At 44.4% G+C, this 21,122-nt stretch overlaps 1 protein-coding gene across 1 annotated transcript in view; it reads left to right on the top strand.

Annotated features, from left to right (window-relative positions):
- Window positions 1-21,122, top strand: part of Cacna2d1 (calcium voltage-gated channel auxiliary subunit alpha2delta 1) — a 348,148-nt gene that overhangs the window by 207,643 nt on the left and 119,383 nt on the right. The window contains exon 6 of the mRNA XM_012516489.2: window positions 177-306. Within this exon, the coding sequence (XP_012371943.2) occupies window positions 177-306 (130 nt within the window). The remainder of the gene's footprint in view (window positions 1-176; window positions 307-21,122) is intronic.

Genomic DNA, 21,122 nt, shown 5'->3' with positions numbered 1-21,122 from the left:
GTGGATGCTGACGCTGGCGCGGGCGTTTGTGCTCCTGGTGCCCTCCTGGTTCTCTGTTCAGAAGTGCGCCTGTAGAGCTGTCCTTCTGAGGAGCATACATCTAGCCAATGAAGCATGTAGCAGTAGCTAAGTCAGCATAATATAAAAGTGCGTATTGCCTTTCTTTTCCATTATAGACCGAAAAGAATGACAGTGAGCCGGGCAGCCAGAGGATTAAACCTGTCTTCGTTGAAGATGCTAATTTTGGGAGGCAAATATCCTATCAGCACGCAGCGGTCCATATTCCCACTGACATCTACGAGGGATGTAAGTAAGATGTGAATGACTGCTGGGTGCTTGCTCTTGCCTGTCCTATGGATCCCCTTTGAAACCCAAAATAGAAGCAAATGTGACACTATTTTATTTACAAGCGGTTCATATGTCTGTGAGAACATTGGGTGTAGCTCTCAGTAGGACAGGATTTATCTAGCACGTGTGAGGCCCCAAGTTCGATGCCCAGCATGGACAGAAGGAAAACAAAGCCATCTTAAACTCTAGTTTATGTAAGAAATGAATGAGTCTGACTGTGACCAGAGCGTGATCCCCGTGTCCCGATTACGTACGTACTTGCAGGAAAGTCTGCAGCGATGGAGATGTCCCATAACCCGTGTCTAGGGACTCCTGCCGTCCCCTGCCACGTCAGTGACTCGCAGTGTGTGGACGGCCCATGCGTGGGTAGAAGCCATCACAGCGCCGCTGTCCGTGGCACCCGCGAGACCGCCTCCCGCACGCGCGCAGCCGGCCCGGGCGCAGACCCGCGGTCCTCCCCACGCGTCGTGGGCAGCGGTGGGCGGGCGTGGGCTGCCGTGGGCGGGCGTGCTGCGAGCCCCTTCTCAGCGGCGCATTGTGCGCTCAGAGGCGTGCACACTGCAGGAAGGGGCCAGCCACAGCCGCGCAGCCGGAGCCACCGGCCTGCGGTGGGGACTGCCTCCCTGGGGGCAGAGCGGAGGGAGGGAGGCGCTCGGGAGAGCCGCGGGGGCCCGCGGGCCTGTGCTGGGTGCTGCGTGCCTGGGAACGGTAGCGGGTTCCGGGATGCCCGCCGCCCCGGGAGGGTTGGGGGCGGGCGCAGGAGGCGGGCGGGGCTGTCCCGCGGCGCTGCAGCAGGCGCGCAGCAGCGGGGCGCTGGGGGCTGCTCTCCTGCTCCCGGTGTCCAGGGTACGCGGACGGCCAGGCGCGGCCGCAGAGAGCTCAGGTGTGCACTGGGCCACGCCACTTTCTGTCCCCACATTACTTTCTGGGCAGGCACTTTCTCATCTGTGAGGTGAGCTCAGATCCCGGGCTGAAACAGCACTCGGAGGCAAGCCGAGCTCATAAAGGTCCCTCCCTAGAGCCACATGCGAGTCAGCGTCTGCGCCCCTTGGTAGTGCAATTACAGTCTGCTTAGGCAAAGAAGGGTACATTGACTTTATAAATAAGCTTTTGTTTGTAGTTTCAGCCAGTTTGTTTATTTAAAAAAAGAATATTTAAATATATGATTTTTATGACAAATTTCATTGTTTATGTTACTCATTTTATTCTGTCTCTGTCTCTCTGTCTCTGTCTCTATCTTTCTGTCTCTGTCTCTGTCTCTGTCTGTCTTTCTGTCTCTGTCTCTGTCTGTCTTTCTGTCTCTGTCTCTGTCTCTCTGTCTCTGTCTCTGTCTCTGTCTGTCTGTCTGTCTCTCTCTCTCTCTCTCTCTCTGTCTCTGTCTCTCCTTTCTTTCCCTCAGTGCTAGGGGAATCCAACACCCACCCTACACTTGTTAGTTAAGCGCTCTACCATTAACCAGCTTCCTGTCTTTTTCAGCTCATATGAAAAGAACATGCTGTTTTCAAACAATTGATTTGGAGAGAGCTTTAATGTGCACTTTTTCTCCATCAGAAATGAATTTATGGGTATGGTGACGACACAGCTCAGTGGCTCCCTGTCTGCCTGGCAAGTGCAAGGTCCTGAGTTCAATTCCAAGTGCCAAAAACAAAACTAAAAAAAGAAATAAACTTGTGAATACATGTAAAATGTAATTTAACCTCTTTATAATTAAACTCACAGTGTTAACTCTGAGTTCTCTTTGGAATTACATCAGATTTAAATCAAGATATACAGCTTTAATAAATAATACTTTTGAATCAGTATTTTTTTTTCCCAGAACCGGGGATTGAACTCAGACCCTTGAGCTAGCCAGGGAAGCGCTTATTCTACTGAGCCGTCTCCCCGGCCCCTAATAAATAATACTTTTGTTAGTTTTCCTTAATCATTTTTGTATTTGCAGTATTTTTATTTTGATAACTCTTTGCCACTAAACTATGTAGTGATATTTCTCAATTTTTTAAAATAATCTTGTTTCAACACATATCATTCCAAATTTTCCATCACCTATTTGAGTTTGGTTTATCAACAAATAATATTGCCCTCTTATCGTCCCTCTGTTGCATTCACAGATGCACAAACTGATGGGTATAACGTGAAACAAAATTCACTGTCATCACTACTCTGCAGATTTGTTTAAAATAGACAGGTACCCAGAAGGCTTGTGCGGAAAGCAGATGAGAGCAAAATCGCTCTTGTGGAGACAAAGGCGGCAGGCCCGCCCCGGCCTCTGCGTTCCCTGGAGGCGCAGTGCTGGCAGTCAGGATGTGGCCTCTGTGCGGCTTCCTAGGTGGTTGTTTATTCAGGAGGGTCCTCATCTTCTTTTTCTCTCTTACTATTTTTAGTTCAAACCACATTTGTCATTAAAGAATAAAGTATTTATACTATCGTGGACATAAAATCCAACACACACAATTGAAATACTTTTTAAAACCGCATTCTTTTTATATAGGACACAATTGTTTTCAGGCCCTATGTGAGTTGTGAGCATGCATATTTTTCTTTGCAATTTAGAAAAAAGTAATTGTGAGCATTTGTAGAGAATGATTAAATTGTTGTAAAGAATAAAATCTGTTTCTTTGAAAACCAATGGGAAGTGTTTAAACATATGTTGTTAGATGCCATATCTGAGATATTTATACTTTAAAATAACAAAAAAAGCTCTGTTTTTGGATTATGCAGCCTCATTTTCTTTCCTCCGTATTGGCATCTTTCTGTACCAAAACCTCATTGGACAGATCTTAACCTGGTGCATCCTCTGCTTCTTTAAAATTCATGTCCCTCGCTATGGACTACAGGTGGAAATAGTAGAAGTCACATCAGAAATGTCAACAAGATCTGGAGAGTTGTATAATTACCGGTGTTCCTCGGGCAGCATGTGGCACAGAGCAGATTGAGAGAATCGTTCTGTGCTTCTGAGTTTAATGAATGTGAACCTGCCCTGTAATTGAAGGCTTAGCTGAGGCAGGCAGCTCGCCTGCTCCGAGGCGGATGCGCACCGCGCCCTCAGAAGAAATCTTCAGTTCAGATTTCCCAGAGGTGATTGCCTTCAAAATCCTTTGAACTGAAATGTGATTATTTTTGCTCAGTGATCTATTTAAAGCTTCAGAACAGCCTCTTTAATTGGAACACCATCTGAAGGCTCCTGTTTTGGTGAACTTCACTTTTACTAGTTTTAATTTTGAGAGCACCTGAACTGCACTTAAATTAAAAATCCCATTTGGCTGTTTGAGAATGTACAAAATAAGCCTGCAAATCATTGAAAACAATCCACGAATGTTCTGATGTAGTTTGCTTTTAGTCATAGAAACTTATTAATTGCTGCACCCTTTCAGATGTAATTTTGGGGAGTGTTTCATACAATATTCTGCCGTCGTTTTCAAGAAAAATTTTATGACATTGTATGGATAGTTCTGGAAAAATATGCCTTAATGAGAGGGGAAAATGACAAAAGTGGTCCCAGGCTTACTCCAAATTTTCAGGTATCAGGGGATTTTATCTTTCCACTTACCCTTACTGTGATGTAAGCAAAGACATAGTATTAGAAATAATACTTCTGTTATTTATTAGAAATAATAGTATTATTTTGTTATTAGAAATAACAAAATTCAACGTATTTTGATCTCAAATATAGATTTATTTTCCTAAATCAGGAGCATTTCAGGAGTTGTATTTTTGAAGTTTCCTTTACTTTACTAAAATAATTAGCTTTTTGTGCACTTAAGTGATAATCAGCAGCGCTTCCCTCGTAATCTGTCCAGACACACACTAGCCTTGGGCGGGGTCGCTGCTGCACTGTAAGGTTGTTAGGGTTCAAGTTAGGCAGGAAAATGTCTGCCCAGGGATTGTGTACAAAATTTGTCTTTCTGAGAAATGTGTATTTAGCCCTTCGTGTTCCTTTATAAAAACTCCATTTATCTTGAGTAATTTCTGTAAAACTTTCAGAGAAATACTTTCAAGTTTTTCAAATTGTACTATAACAGAAGAAATATGAGAAATCAATACACTTATATCACTTCTCATATAAAAATAAAAACTTGTAGCACAAAAAAGGAAAAAGAAGGATAAGCATAAGCCAGTCTCATAAATAATGAAAAAATCCAAGTGGAAACATTTGGAAAGCAAGTGGTAGATTGATGATATAATACTGCCTGATGTCAAACCAACTGAACTAACACTGGTGCTTTTGGGATCACTAATAATAAAATTAAATTATATATCAACTGAGTCAGTTGGAGCATTGGATAGTTTTACTGGGATTTTCAAACTAAAATCTATTCAAAATGCCACTACCTACAACAAAAGCAGTCAGTATATTAAGATATTACTTTATTAATATTTCAGTGATGTTGACAGCTGATATCATTCATATTAACTTTAACCTCTTTTAATTAAAAATAATGCAAGGATGGTAACCACTCTGTTTGCACCCTTATGGTGGAGACGCAGTACAGTGTCGTAAGCCAAGCAGTAGAGAGCAGTCGTAGACATTGGTGTGCAAGAATTGAAACTATCTAAAAGTTCTAAAGAAAGAAACTGTAGCACCGCATAATCAAGATAGTGTAGCAGGGCTACTGTGCATAAGGATGATGTTAAGAAGTTGATCTGCTCCCTGCAGTATTATTGGTCGTCAATTATAAAACATGGAATGGAGGAATAGGACTCTCACAGCAGCCGCAGAAGTGTTGGAAGGGTGATGCACAGACTCTGTAAAGTGCACGTCATGTGTATTTTTAATACTTTGCAAAATAATGCACATTTGTGTTCATTTAAATTATTGATTTCTTTATTATAAATTCATCCATTTGTCAAACACTGATAGTTACTATATTATATCAGTTAGACTTTAAAATTTATTTGTGCTTTTTTTTTTTTTTTTATTACTGGGGGTTGAACTCAGGCCCTTGCGCTTGCCAGGGAAGCACTTATTCCACTGAGCCATCTCCCCAGCCCCTATTTGTGCTTTTTTGAAGGTTATTTATACCTAGTAATTCTAATTATAGTAATACAAACAAAAGCTGAGCCATGAAGACCACACACTGCATGCAATCCTGTGGTAAAAATGACAGAAGCGTTGCCTTCAAGGTCCAGCCGTGAGAGCCGCACAGAGCCACACCGAGCTGAGCCCCAGGCCTCCAGGAGCCCCAAAGCTCCTGCTGGCTTTGTGGAGGGACTGCCTGTTCAGCTCCTCATCAGCTGGGCAGGAGCTCTGGTCACTAGCGAAGGTGACCTGTCCAGCAGATAATGCTTCCATCTCTAGATCCCAAGAAGCAAAGTAATATGCATATAGAAAGGACACCTTTTGACAGCAATTCAAAATGCTAGCATGTTACATCTATACCAAATTTAAGTTTTATGACACTCAAAAAATTCCAAGAAAATAAACTTTCACTGTATTTACTATTAACACTGGCTTAGGTTTTGCAAACTGGTGATTCATTTCTATTAAAATTGTGTGTGACCTCCATGACCTGATTGAAGTGTGCCACTTCTGCGTGTCCCAGGGTGGTCCCCAGAAGGGGACATTTCCTCTGCAGCCAGGGCTCGGGGCCAGGCCTGGGAAAAGACCACCTCTCCAGTTCACCAACGTGTGTCACAGCACTCATTTTGTAGGCTGATGTTGATCAGAAATTATACCAAATTCCACAGTAGCAAATGTTTTCACCAACACAGACTTCTTAAGAGTTGTGGTTACTGATTCTTCATTTAATTAGAAGTTGATAAAACAGCAAGTTAAAGCTATACAAAGTGCATCATTTGTTTCTATATTTTTATGTTAAAATGTTTCCAAACATTAAATATCTTTCAAGAACCATCAGTAAGGGCTGGCCAAATAGTTCAGTGGATTAAGGCACCTGCAAGCAGGCACAGGGGCCAGGGGTTCGATCCCCCAGGCCTGCTGTGTTGGCCCTGTCTCTGAGGCACACTCAGATGGCGATTGAGGCGGGGCGTGGTGGCGAGTGCCTGTGATCCCAGCTCTTGGGAGACTGAAAACAGGCGGAGTCTGTTCTAGTAGTGAGATGCTGAACAACCTATAGACTCTTCCCTAAACTACAAAAAGAAAAAAAAAAAATCAGTAAAATCTTATCTAGGTTATAATAGTAACAAAAAAGATTTTACATCTTTTTATTATAATGCTGTTTAAATTTAAAAAGCCTTGATCCTGAATCACGCAGCCCAAAATCCAATGAAATGCTGGGAAAGGGCACCCAGGGCAGTGACGGTGGACACCTTAACAAAGTCATCAGCTGTCCTAGTAAAAGGATTAACTTAGGTAATTAGAGCAGTGGCTCATTAGGAGCAGGGCAATGAAATAGAACATTATAAAGACACTGAGGTTCAGAGCACAGCTTTTAGGCTAGGGCAGTTGGAGCATAGTTCATACGTCTGGTACGAAGAGAAGCAAGTCTACTTCTGAGATACTGTTGGCATATTTATTGCCTCCACTGATGTTTCTGTAATGCATACATGTGCAGAGATAGCACCATTGTGTTCTTTTTCTAATAGGAAGATGTTGACCACCTCCAGAGCCAAGTGGCATCAAGCACGCTAGTGATTACATATATGGTGGTATTTTAATCCAGTTAAGATTACCGAATAATAGAGCACTTGGTCATACATATTATCAGCATTGCAAATTGATTTAGACTGAATTATGTTAATCTCCGAAAGTATGTGTTTCATTTCTAATCTTGACCTAAATGTATTTGGAGATAGGGACTTTTGGAAGTGGTTTTGGTTGAATGGTGTCAGCAGGATGGGCCCTTGTCTGATGGGATGGTGGCGTCCAGAGAGGAGGAGCCTGCACCCACAGGTGGGCTGCGGCCCAGGGAGAGCCACATCAGGAGAGCGAGAGGCGTGGCTCTTCGCCCGAAACTTCCCTGCGGTGCTTTGTCTTGTACTTCAGCCCCAGAACTGTGAGCAATACAGTCTTGGTGTTCACGACGCCTGAGCACAGCAGGGTTCAAGTTTACTTGAAAAATTGCTATAGGCTTAAAAGAGTAGATGCAAACAGGCTATTAAAATGTTAAGCTGGCCTTTTATGCTTCAGAGCAAATTATTTGGCTTAGAAATGTTTGGCTATTAAATTTAGATTTGCAAGACCATTTTCTAACTCATTTACACTGTGTGTGTGTGTGTGTGCGCGCGCGCGCATGTGAGTGTGTGAGTGTGTGTGGTGTTGGGGGCTCCAACCCAGGGCTTAGCTGGGTTTAGGTGAGCACTTAGCACTGAGCTACATCCCTGGCCCTTCTTTTCCTGTGGTTTAATTCAGAATCTGACCTTTAAGTTGAGTTGAGTTGAACTTAAATATCAAAACAAACAAGTTAAGCACCTAAAACACAAAAACAGAAACCAAAGGAGCAAGCGAGGTGCAGTGAATGAGCGTATTTAGGGAAGTGTATGTATTTGGTCCCGAGTCTCACGACACAGCATGACCTCATAGTGATCCTCGTGTAGGATCACTATGAGCCTCCCCAGCATTGGGATTACAGGCGTGCGCCACCACGCCTGGTCTCCGTGACCTGCTCAGCACACCTGAGGGCGGGGCCAGCGTGGCACATGGTGCCCAGGATTGAACCCCTGTCCCTGCGCTTGCCTAAGCAGGCACTTAGTCCGCTGTGCTATCTCACAAGCCCTTAGGGAAGTTGAAGAGCCTTGTCAACATACAAGGCCGATCTTGTGAGGGCACCCGTGCTTCCAGGAGAGCTCCCGATCCCACAGCTGTCCACGCGCAGGTCAGTCATGCTGCAGATGTTTCCAGAACAGCTCTTAGAACTGAACTTTCTCATCAGCCTTTATTCAGCGGAGGCTCAAGTACTGTACAATATATTCACTAAATTTCCTTAATTGGCATTTACTTTTCATAGTTTACTAGGTACAGTATTCTAAAAATATTCCTTGAATTATTTTGTACAAGAATACTCAGGGAATCATAACATACCTAGTTAGTGCTGTTGTTTTATTCCCGTTCAGTGGAGAATATGAATGAAAATTTTATTTCTTTGTTTCTGAAAATAAAAGGGAAGGCAGAGGGGAGCAGTGCAAAGGGGAGAGAGCACAGTTCAGAGCTTCTGTCATCCGAAGGCTGGAAATCGGTGTGTTCTGGGCTGGGGCTCAGATGGGCGTAACACGTGGCAGGCCGTTCAGAGGTGGGAAGAGATATGATGAAATCATGCATTAGAGCAGCTCCGCAAACAGACTGACAGCCCTGCGCACCGCAGCCCGGAAGGGGCTGAGAGCTGCAGAGAGCGGGGAGATGTGGGCTGGGCAGGGGCACTGCTGTAGCCATCAGGGACTTAACCTCATGGGTAAAGGCTTACTGAGAGTTCTCTCTAGAGACGAAAAGACATTTAAATATTTCTAAAGTGCTACGCAGAAAGGAAGACTTTAAGTGGACTAAAGATTTCATGATTATTTTGCTTTAAGATGAAAAGATCCAATATTTAAACAGAAGGCTTTAAACTTTGTAAGTAATCAGACTGAATTTAGTTCGTCTTGTCGCTAGTCTATATCCAGTAACATAGAACTTTTATTAAAGAGTTATACACAGTGGCCTCTAATAAACTATTTGAGTTATGGCGCTTCTTAATTTAATAGCAAAAACCTTGAAAGTCATGTCTTAGTCTTGCATAAAAATCTTGTTTTCACTTGCTCCTTTTTTTAAAATATATTTTAGGGAAAGGTCTACAGGGTGCACAGGGTCTCACTACTAGATCGGACTCATAGTGATGCACCTGTTTACAGCCTCCCAAGAGCTGGGATTACAGGCACATGCTACCATGCCCAGGCTCAGTTTTTTTTCTCAGCACGCCCCAGGGGTGGGACCAGTACAGCAGGCCCAGGGATTGAACCCCCGACCCCTGTGCCTGCTTGCAGGCACTTTAATCCACTGAGCTATTTGGCCGGCCCACACTTGCTCATTTTAAATGGGAGTAACTAGAGGTTCTGAGTTTGATCATGTGATCTCCAGGAGATGCATGAAGAAAGGGCCTGTCACCAAGGTTACGGCTCAGTGACACCTGCTGCTGTGTTCTCACTTTCTTGTGTTCGTGATTGGCCATGTGGAAATCTGCCTCCAGTGACCAGCCTTTCGGGGTATCGTACAGAAGTTCCAAGGAGGATCACCCAGGTGGGAGCTGACACAAGGTCTTGCACCAGGAAGAAATGAAGTTGGCATAATCCTAGCATTCAGTACCTTCCAGTAGAGAGCTTTACCACATCCCTACCCTTCAGAGTCACAGGACTTCTTTGAGTTGGATGAGCACATTCTTATTTCAGGGTAATTTAATTTGTGACTCCTTCAATTTTAAACTTTACTCCAAAGTCCAAAACAAAATGAGTGTGTGCACGCACACCACACATGCTGGTTTGCATGATAAGAAAAACTGAGTTGAGTGATTTTTCATTGAATATACAACATTTTCCTGGCTTACAAAGAAAAGTAAATTGATAAAATTGACTGTCCCTTGTTTTGTATTTGATACTCACTATATGAAGCTCTTATACTCAAGCTAAAGATAGTAAATTTTCAAATATAAAATTGTTTCTTCCTATTTTTTAAACATAAGACTTAAACATCCAAACATTTTATTGCACTTAATTATGAAGGAGTGATAGCTGTTTAAAAATTAAAATAATTTCTGAAAGGCAAAGTATTTGTTAATCAATTTAAAATATAATTCAAGCACTTGTAGTTTTGAAAGACGATTGTATACAGTCCATTAAGTGCAGAATTCCATTTCTGTGTTTTAGCTTCCATCAATCCCATTTTTACATTTGTTTCGATTTGTACTTCATGTCCACCAGAACTTATTTGCTAAAGCCCCACTGCTGTATCTTTTCGTAAAGCTCAGATTTACTGTTTATTGTCAGATTCAAATTATTCTTAAAAGAACATTATGAGTTGCTTTTGAATTTTGTGCAAAACATTCTGCAGTCCAAAATCTGAAAAATGGTGTGCATGGGCAGTGCCTGGCGAGCCGCTGGCTCAGTGGGGAGTGTTGCTACAGCAGAGCTGGGGCGGGGGGGGGGGGAGAAAATAAATGCTTTACGCGGAAGGCAGAAAATGAGGGCTTCCTGTGAATGTTTAGATAAACAGCTCATTGGCATATACATTATGCCCACATTGCCACTGATCAGACCACTATGATGACAGCCACCCCAGAGAACTATGCTGAAGATTAGAAGAAAATGTATATCAAGTGATCGCAGCCCCCTTTTGTTAACACAAAATCCATCTGAGGGTCTTGTTTTCATAAGAAAACGCATCCACAAATTATTTTGGAATTAGCCCAGTGAGACTGACAACAAGTACATATTCACTGTTGTTATTTACTAAGAATTCAGTAATATGAACTAAAGACTGACTAGCTAGCACTCATGTATTGTGTACTACATTTTTACAGTAAGTTATATTAGGAGTTGCAGACAAAGGCAAGTGTGAGGGCTGCGTGTCATGCAGTGGACAGCCATGCTGGTTAGGGATCCTCTCAGCCTTTCAAGAAGTCGGGATGGCCCCTTGGTCCCCTGCCTTCGCTGAAGGAGGCGTGGTGCCCCATGCACGGGGTCTTCTCCCTAGGCCTGGGCGCCAAGGGTCACCACAGCGGTGCTTCTGACTCCGTCTTTCATTACACTAGTACTTTCATGTTCTTCCACCTGAGTCACTGTTAATGACTTAGTCATAGGCTGTCTACTGAGGTTATATAATGAAATTATACGTATATGTAATACGATGTTTTAAAAATTATATACATACATACATATATATATATATATATACACACACACACATATATAATCAGTCCACAGATATATCCTTGAGCAATGTGCTGTGCTCCAGCAGCCTCAGCCAGGGGTCCGTCCTGCAAGGCCTGTCCCTCCCTCAGACACGCAGGACACTTCCCCACCCTGGTCCTCCAGCAGGGCGGCGCTGTGCCTGCCGGGGGTGAGAACTGCAGAAGAAGGTTCTGTGGAGCTTCTTCCTGCCTTGTGACCACAGTGCTGGGGGCACAGAGGGGCCCCCGTCCCTCGAGCTCCCAGGGTTGAATGTGCACACAGATCTCTTGCCCACTCGGGGCCCACCACTAACAGTGTAGAGACTGTCTTTGATATTTTGATTCACTTAGATCATAGTCACATATGTACAAATTCCAGCACTTAGCTGCTGGAGTGTCCACCCAGCGCATCTAGAAATACCTATCTTTCTGTCACAACTCCCCTGAAAAAATTATGTGCTACGTGGTTCCAGTATGGTGGCTGCATCTTAGGGTTTGTCCCAAAATGTTTAAAGATCCAACATTTCATCTAAAACCTTGTGTCCAAACTAAATTTTAAGATAGTTTTTCAAGTTTTAAAATCCTTATGCAACAGGTTTAGCTGGATCTACACAATAAATTTCAATTCCCTTCTCTTATCATCGAATGTCTCTTCATTCTCGCTTTCTCTTTACTCCAGATTTTAATGCTATGACAGCTTAGGGAAAATAAAACATCATACCTTACTAATTCGCAGGTTTGGTGAGAAGTAAATTGAACTTAAACTCCAACATAGTTATAAATATATGCTTTCACTAATTTCTAAGTCAACACAGTAAAATATTATGTAATCATATAATTCATGTTGAAATAAAATTCTCTTTGTTAGTTTGCCCTATAAAATTCTAATTAACTAAGCTATGACCTATAGTATGTGGTGTGTTTGACTTTTTCCGTGGATATAATTATATTGCTGTTAATTTTTGGTTAAATGTAATCAAATTAACAGGTGTTCCATAGTCACTGTGCTGATGCCAAATGGAAATTAAGGGGTGCAGAGGTAACTTGGGTCAATAGGCTATAGAAAAAATGTATTTGAATTTTCAACATAGAGACATTTTCACATTACTGGAAGCCATATGTCATAATCATGCCATCAAGATTGCTACAGCATTGCTGTGCTTTCCTGGAGAGCTGCACATTATGACCTGTCTGTGAGACTGACTGGTCATATAGAACACAGACCAAATATCGTCCTGGAGAGCTTAACGCAGGAAACTTGTGAACTCTGATCTGAAACACACTTGGTTTAAAACTTTAAGTTCTTTTGCTAACATATAGTTGAAACGTATATATTTTCTGCAGAGTACACTTTGCTTATGTATAGTTCCAGGTTTATTCTGTTTATAAATTTATGTGTATAAGAACGGCCACGGGTCAGACTCCGAGACGGAACATTACATTCACATGTTTAGTGTGTCTGTATGTATATTTATGTTGGTATGAGTAGTGAGTTTCAGATTGCAGTGTAAAAAATTGACAAATGATTAAATTATATGTTTTTAAAGTAATTAACTATAAAATCATGGTTTTTATGTTGTTTATGTACTTGAAAAATCATCATTTGAAATTCTACTTAGAAAAGTAGCATTGAAAGAATTTACCAAAAAAAAAAAAAAAAAATGTCAGAATATTAAGAAAATCAATCTTGGTCCAAAATTTTTTAAAAATTAGCTCAAAAATATACTATGATTGAAAGCTGGGAAAGTGGGAGTGCCTGCCCTCCCTCTTCTGTTTTAGGAGCATGCGTCTAGATTGGACCTGGGTGTAGCAGTGGTGTGTAGAGCCCTTTCTGGCAAACCGTTCTTTCATGCCAACTTGAGACAAAAATGATCTTATTCAGGGAGCAAGTGCACTGTGATGGTCTGTATTTTGATGTTGATAACATTTATTTTCACTTACTCTGAACTGGGGAAGGAAGTTGCTTTGAAATGGCCATAAAATGTCCACAGCGGGAACAGAGTGCACCCCAGGAAGACGTCCCTTTGAATGGACAAGACTTCATGGTGCCAAAATACCGAGGAAGCCTGAGAAACAGTTGTTATTTTCATAAAAGTTGTACATGCTAGGCAGTAAGAGTTGCTATGTAGGTTTGGTCTAAAGTAGGACATTTTCCCTGAAGTGACAAATAAGATGTGCTCCCAATGGCAGAGAGCACCCCACGGGTCACAGGAACTGCAGTCAGGAGAAGGGACAAGTGTCAGTGGGTGCAGTCTCATTGCACATGGGCTTTTGTGGAAAAACTCCGCCTTTTCTGTCTAATACACAAGAAGTTGTTTCCCCTGTGTACAGAAGGCTGCAGCAACTCAGTGCCTCCTGCTAGGTGCGTGTTTGGGATTCCGCCTGGGACTCCCCACCTGGGTTTAAGAAGAGCATCTAACAGATGCTGCGACCTGTTGCCATAGTGATTTACGCATTGGCCTCTGACTTCTTGGCGAAGGAATCCGTACCATGTTTACTAGCATGCAAATTTAAAAATTGCAAGTAAAATGTTAAAAATGGTAGATTTCTCAGGCTTTTGATTTCATCAAAAACTGTGGGACTCATAGACAGGGCCCAAGTATGGGAAATTGATGCTTCGCTAGAAGAAATAGGAAAGCATATCAACTGAGCTGCCAAGGCTTAGCTTCAGGTGTGTTGGCACTGGCCAGAGAAACTGACCAGCAGTGGGGAGGAGCCTGGTGTGTGTCGGTTTGATGTCTGTCAGTTTGATTCAAAACAAAAACTAGCAGGATGGTAAGATCTTTACAACAGGCCATTCCCATTTCTATCCGAGAATAGCAACTACAGGCACTTAAAACTGAGTATCAATGTGCCCCAAATTTTCTGCTTTATAAAATAATGTTTCGTGAGATTAAGGTGAAGATTCTTTTCTAGAAATTAAACGAGATCAGGGCCAGGGAGATAGCTCAGTAGAATAAGCACTTGCCTGGCAAGTGCAAGGGCCTAAGTTCAATCCCCGGTTCTGAAAAAAGAAGATAGATAGATAGATAGATAGATAGATAGATAGATAGATAGATAGAAAGAAACAAACAAACAAACTGAGATCTAATTCCTCATAGTTTGGTCGGAAGTCAGAGCGCAGACGGGTGGCAGAGGGCAGCTCTGAGGGATGTGGAAGGGAGAAGTGCCAGCGCAAGGGCTGAGCGTCCTCCTGGGGTACACGTGGCTCCTGTGGCAGCCTCTGTGGCCTGAGAAGCTGAGGGAGGCATCCGGCCTCAGTCTCTGTGGACGCCCGGAGTGTACTCCTTACTGGGTCACCCATTGTTCCAAGGGGGGCAGGAGGGGCTGCCTCGCTCCCCAAGTGTGGAGCAGCATTACTCAGAGTGCAGGCGCTGTCTCCCTCGGTACTTAGTTCAAGTTGATCACTACTGTGGAAAAAGCAAAATTCAAACATGGAGTAGAATGTGATGGGGTTTTATTGTTTTTACTGTCTTGTATTATTTCTTCTTGACAGCTGTTATGTACAGATACACTTATAATCAGTGCTTTTATTTTAGTGTTTATGAAAATCATATGAAAGGCATCCTTTGCTGTTTGTTTAATGAAGACAATAAATATTTAAGAGGGCCCTCACTGATAGCCTAAGGAGGGATGCTCTTCCGTGTCTCAGAGACGGAGCTTCCCCGCCTCCTTTCGCAACTTCTCCCATGGAGGTTTCTTCAGTCCCTGAAGGTCCGCAGCCCATCCTGGACTGGTTTCCTGCTGACTTCTTTCAGACTGCCTGCTTCTGCTGTCACGGAAAAGCACCCCCGAGTCTGTGGACCATGCACACCGCAGCGCTGAGCTTCAGTCTGAGGCCCGCTGCCCTCTCACAGCCATTGGTGGCAATCTCAGTCACCTCCTAGTCTCACTGAGGTGACTTGATTATTGGCCGGGCACGATGCCTCCTCCAGCCTCATCTTCGTTCACGGTCCTATCCCAGAGCCTACCTGGTCTCTCTGCCGGGTCCGTGGCTGTGCGTTTACTGCCCACTGTGACTGCAGCCTGCCCGTGATTCCACTTCCTCGTGTTTTTAGTCCACCACCACTCGCCGTGCCCACCATGCCTTCTTAGTTTGGGAAAGTGCCACCTTCACCCAGCAAGTGCTGTAAGTTTCTATTCCTCATTTTCTGGGTTTCCCTCCACTTGCAACAAGTGGTCTCTATCCTGCCTTCTAATTGGAGCCTCAAGAGGAAAAGCAGGACTGGGACACAGGTCAGCAGCGTGGCACCTGCCTGGCAGGCTCATGGTCCTGAGCTCGCTACTCAGCACCAAAATAAATAGAGAAAGAGAGAGAGCAAGTATGATTCTTTCACTTCCCTGACTCTGCAGTCCTCGCGGGGCAGTTATTTCGTGTCTGGTTCTGCTGCGTTGTCCTAGTGATTCTCTCATGTGGCCCCTGCCATTGTCACCTCGTCCCTTCTGTTCTGCCAGCTGGGCAGTTCCCCCTGTCGGGGCCTCACTCCCGCCTAGCTCAGCCTTCCTAGACCTGCGCTGCTTCTTTCCTGGGAGCTCTCTGTGCCGGGCTCCTGCCCTGCTCTGCACATCTGCTGTGCTCCTGGCATGGGGTGGTGGCAGCAGGTCCTGCAGATACTGCCTTCAATGCGTTGGCTTTGCCTGGCTCTTGTCTATGACATAAAATAACTTGAGAATAGTGGTCACAATTTATTGGGAATTGAATTCCAAGAGTCTAGTTAAGTGTTACTTGAAACTCGTTGATAGGAAGCCCTGCTTGTGCGTGGTCATAGGGTAAAGTGCTCTAAATGACTATGTAGTGACAGTTGTTTCTCTGGGTGAGACACATGCAGATTCTTTTCCAGTTACCTTGAAATGTGTAGGTAACAACCGCGGACCACAGCTCCTTTCTCATGCTGCACAATATTAGATGAATGCATTTAATGCATTTAAAACGGGGGCTATTATTCAGCCCCCAAAAGATGAGGTCTTTTTATTTGTGGCAGCATGGTCAGAATGGAGAAAGTTATAGCAAGTCAGACAAGTCAGCCTAGATTGATGAATCCTGTATATTTTGGAAGCTGAAAACCTGACCGCATAGGGATAGAGTTTAGCAGCCACAGGAGCCTAATGGGCTCCTTATTAAAGTGATTTTGTACAGTTTTGGACTTATTTCAGGCTACTTCTCTTGCAGGGAAAGTGCCCAAGCCCCTTCGGTCTGTCACAGCAGCCCCCTGCCCCACACGTCTGTTTGGATATTGTGGTGCTGCTGGACAGCCATGTGAGATTCTGGCTTTGAGCCATCACAGTGACCACAGTGCCATTCTGCTGAGATTGTGGCTTTTTCTGTGTATCGGTACCATTAGGGTCTATGATTTTATAAAGTTCTCTGTTTTCAGCTTCCTGCAGCTTTTCAAAGAGACCATTCCTGCGCATCCCGAGTGGCCCCCCGTCCGTCTCTGTGGCAGGACCAGGTTGTGTTCTGCAGCTGGAGCCCTGCCTGCTCTAGTTCCTTCAGTGGGATTTCTCCACCTTGGAGAGGCAGGAGCCTGGACATACCTCCCCTGTGGCTCTGTGGAAGACATCTGCAAGCCACGCTCCCGCTGCCACGCAACCCGGCGTGTGTCCTCCAGGAGCTTTCTCCTCAGCTGTGGCGTGTTTGTTGCAGATCAAGACCTAAAACACTGACTGTCTGGCCTTAAAGAAAATGTTTGCTGACTCCTGCTCAAGAGCTTAGCATAGTACCTGACAAATGGTAGATGCTTGTTAATATGTATTGTATAAAATTATTTGTTGTGTAGATACGAGATGATTAGCAAAGGGAGCTCCAGATTGAAAAATACCTCAGTGAAAGTTTCTTGGAGATAGGGATTATAAAACCTTACCCCAAATTGAGCCACAGAATCTACACGAAGCTCTTCCAAATATTCCCTTTAGAAAGGGTTAATCTGCCTCAGAACATGAAGTGAAGCTAATAATTAGCCGATGTGACTGAACCCGAATTCGGCTGGTGGACGCAGCATCTGCAACTGTGGGCTGAGAGAGAGAGTGCGAGCAGGGCGCATCTGTTGTCACTCAGAGATTATGTAGCCACAAGGAGGGACGACTAAAGGCCTTCATCACTCTTGACTGCCTACTGGTGCTGAAATATGACCCAGCGCACGAGAGCCGCATTTCCTGTACGAGTTCAGTAGGCCTTAATGTACGCATCTCGTTCTGAAACTTCTTAGTCTTCGTGGTTCAGTGAATGCCTGTTATCTCCTACACGTACAATTATATGCTAATTTCCATAATCCTAGACACTGCAGTGTTTTCTCTGTTCTGTACCTGAATGACTAGAAGCATTTCCAAAGCTTAGTTTGCCCCATATTGTAAAGCTGCAGCAAAGCTGGTCTCACCCCGTGGCCCCTACTTTACCGAGCACTGAGAAGCATCACGGTGCCCTCAGCTAAGGGGGAGGCAGAGGCGAATCGAAGCACATGGTCAGGCAGGCCACACTGCGCCGGGGCAGGAGAGAAAGGAGAGGTGATGGGATGGAAGGAAATCCATCCCAACAAAGATGGCTTTATATGTGGCGACACAGGCGGCCGAAGGAACGCTGCATTCTCCGGGAAGGACAGACGTCTCCTGTGAAGGCTCGGGCTTGCTGTGCACTGAAGAGGTGTGGCGCAGGTGCTGGAGGGCCGCAGGCTGCTTATGAAAGACGCTCTTGTGGAGCGCAGCGGCAAACATGCGCCACATAGGACTGTGGAGGCATTGGAAGCTTGCAGGAGCATCCCCTGAAATTGGGGTGTGACGAATCAGGATTTCTCCAAACCCTGGCCAGTGTAGGGACAGGACAGGAGAGGAGGAGGTACCCTGGGAAGCCGGGACAGGACGGGATTGCCTGTGAGCCTGTCTTGCTGTTCACCAGATCCAAAACCTTGAAGTCACTTAAAAGTCATGTGAATATGTCTTGACCAAGGGTTAAAATACTTATATAGTTAAAAGCATGGTGCAATGTTTGGAACTTCTTCAGTTCAACAATTACCGTGGGTCAACGTGTAAAGATATGTGAGTTATCAGGACGGAAAGGACTTAGGTCTGTACTAGTGAAGTACTGGCTGGGCAGTGCAGCGGCTGGGGATTACACAGTTAACGAAGGGCATCACACTCCTGTGTCCTGCACGTCCTGCACGCAGGCAGCATCTGTGCTGCCCGCATCTTTGTATGGATAATTGTCTTGGGAGTCGTGTTAGACTCTCACGTGCCCATGTGTGGCGACCACGTGTGTGGTGGCTTGTAGGTGACCACCAGCGCTGTGCATCCTCTCCCCACTGTGTGCTGCACGAGGAGTTTAGAAGGATTTTTTTTTTGGGGGGGGGGTTCAGGCTGCCTTAAGGGCGGGTCTAGTAAGGCATGTGGAACTGGGGATCGAAGCCCAGTCCCCTGTGCCTGACTGCATTTGTATGAGCAGGCGCTTAAGCAACTGAGCTGACCCGCAGGCCCCCCTAAAGTTGAGAAGGATTTTTTTTTTTTTCTGTGCCCATGGAGTTTAAAATGGGGCCAGCAGGCAGATTGTGGCCTACTCAGGGCGCTTCACTTTCATCTCTGGAAAACACCAGTCAGTTCTTTGTGCTGGAGATGACCCACATAGACCCTTCGCCACCACGAGGGTATGCGTCTGTGACAGAGCCACCCTGGAGCTCGCACCTCCTCCTCCACTGGGTCTCCATCCTCAGCCCTAATCCTTTTCTCTTCTGCTTTGTGAACTCAGCCGTCCAGATCTCACCGTGACCCTTAGGTCCCTGAGCAGCTGGGAGAGCACGGAGCACAGGCAAGAGACCTTCCAGACCTTACCTGGTTGGTGTTTCTCAGCCAGACTTCCTCCCGGCTTACTAAGACCCTGTGTGTGCAGAATTCTGCGTGCATGCGTGTGCATGCAAATACAAAGGTGACTGGCCAGGCCTGCCTGTTAAACCTCATGTAATTGCATCCCCTTTATTAGAATTTCAGCAGCTGTAGCATTCACCAGTGTGGTTTGATTTCAGGAGCTCTAAAAATGGCACTGTAAAAATTACCTGCTCATGAAATTGTATATTAAATGTTGTCATTAGAATGGATATGAATAGTGCCGGGGACTTAGCTCAGCAGCCTAAGCGCTGGCTTGGCAAGTGCAAGGTCCTGAGTTCAACCCCTGGTGTCCCCTACCCTGCACAATGGCTCTGCATATATCACATACATATGTGTGCACACATGTGCCCTTGGTTTGGTATTGTCTTTTAGTAGTGAATGTGGTTTTGGCAAAAATGATAGATTCTTTTCTTCCTGACATTCACAGCAAGAAAAGTTAAGGCTGTGACTGGAATTTAACTTGGGCTGGGTTAGGAGGATGGAGGCTCCTGGAGGTTGTAAGCCCCTTCTTGGCCTCGCCGCTGCTTTGCTTGGTGTTTTAAAATCTTTTTTTTTTTTTAATGTATTTAGTACAGGGTTTACAGGGTCTCATTACAAAGATTGGTCTCATAGTGATTCTCCTGTTTTCAGCCTCCCAAGAGCTGGGATTACAGGCATGTGCCACCATGCCCAGTCTCAGTCGCCGTCTCACCCCAGGGCTGGCACTGCATTCCAGGGACCAAACCCCAGCTTCTGAGCTCTGCCTAAGCAGGTGCTTTAGTCCACCGAGCTATCGGGCTAGCCCTAAGTTTTTAAATCTTTTAAACACTGATTACGAGGAGATAGAGAAAATAAAAATGGTTCCTGTACAGGCAGGCAGGCTGTCCCGCTCTGGCTCAGAAAGAAGGCCATGTGCTTGAGGGTAGGTCACCCTGAGGGAGCTGCGGGAGGGACACTGATTGTCCCCAGGCAGCGGAGGCCCTGGGCTCTGCACACAGCAGTGATGCGCATTTAGAAGAGGTTTCTCCAGTACAAACCCCACCACCACCCAGAAAGCCTGTCCTGCCGAGGAGATCTTGGACTCGGGCAGAGTGGGCCCCTTCGTGTCTGCCTTCCAAGTTCCTTTCAGTGGTTTCAACAGCTCAGAGTTTTGAAGTCACTTCTTTTATTTTTCCTCCTTAGGGTTTAAATGAAATACCTTTCAAGTGTTTTTAACTCTTTTCCTTTGTCTTGAGCTTTTCAAACTTAATGTTTCCTAGAATGTCACTCTAGTATGTAGAAGTGAGAGACCTGACCAATTTACATTTTTATTTGCCGACCACTCAAATCTGTAATGAAAATGATCTTTTGAGATAGTATCAAGGAGCACCTGCATTGTCTTCCTCAGGTAATCACCCTAAAGTTTTAGATTTAAATATAAAAACTGAGCAGTGTTTTCAAATTTAAAGCAAAAACATTTCAACTGCTTCTATTGAAGGGCATTTTGTGATTGGCGAGATTTAGGAGGATGGACAGAAGAAATGGAACTCTTCAAAATAGACACAATTACCTTTCAATTATTGTCTGTAAAAGTGTTTTTGTTCACAGAGGAGAAAAAATAACAATTGTATAATAATAACCTGATATATAAAAAGTTATTGTCTATGCAAGGCATTAAGAGGAGATTAATACCCAATACCCAACAATGTTTCATACAATTAAGGAAAAAAACTATAATACATATGTGCTCACTAATTTAAATTTTACCCATAAACTTATTTGACTTTCATACCAATCTGGTAGGCTGTGTAGGACCCTTAATAGAGTTGTGCTTATCTTTGCTTTCTTTTCTTTTTTGGTTCTTTCAGGTTAGGCTTAGGGAGAGTGGTATTAGGGACTGAACCCAGGCCTTTACATGCAATGACATCCCCGTCCTTTTTTCATGTTTTGTTTTTAGACAGGGACTTACTAAGTTGCAACATTGCCTAGGTTGGTCTTTACCATCCAGTCCTCCTGCCTCAGCTTCCTAGAGTGTTGCATTGACTGGCACACGACGCCACACCTGGCTGACTGTGTTCTGGTCTCTGTCTCTGTCTCTCTTTCCTCTTCTCTCTGTCTCTGTCTCTGTCTCTGTCT

Source organism: Octodon degus, unplaced genomic scaffold (assembly GCF_000260255.1).
Source record: "Octodon degus isolate 3935 unplaced genomic scaffold, OctDeg1.0 scaffold00108, whole genome shotgun sequence".
In the NCBI taxonomy this organism is placed as follows: domain Eukaryota; kingdom Metazoa; phylum Chordata; class Mammalia; order Rodentia; family Octodontidae; genus Octodon; species Octodon degus.
Note: the sequence above shows the minus strand (reverse complement) of the source record. Positions and strands in the feature narration are given on the sequence as shown.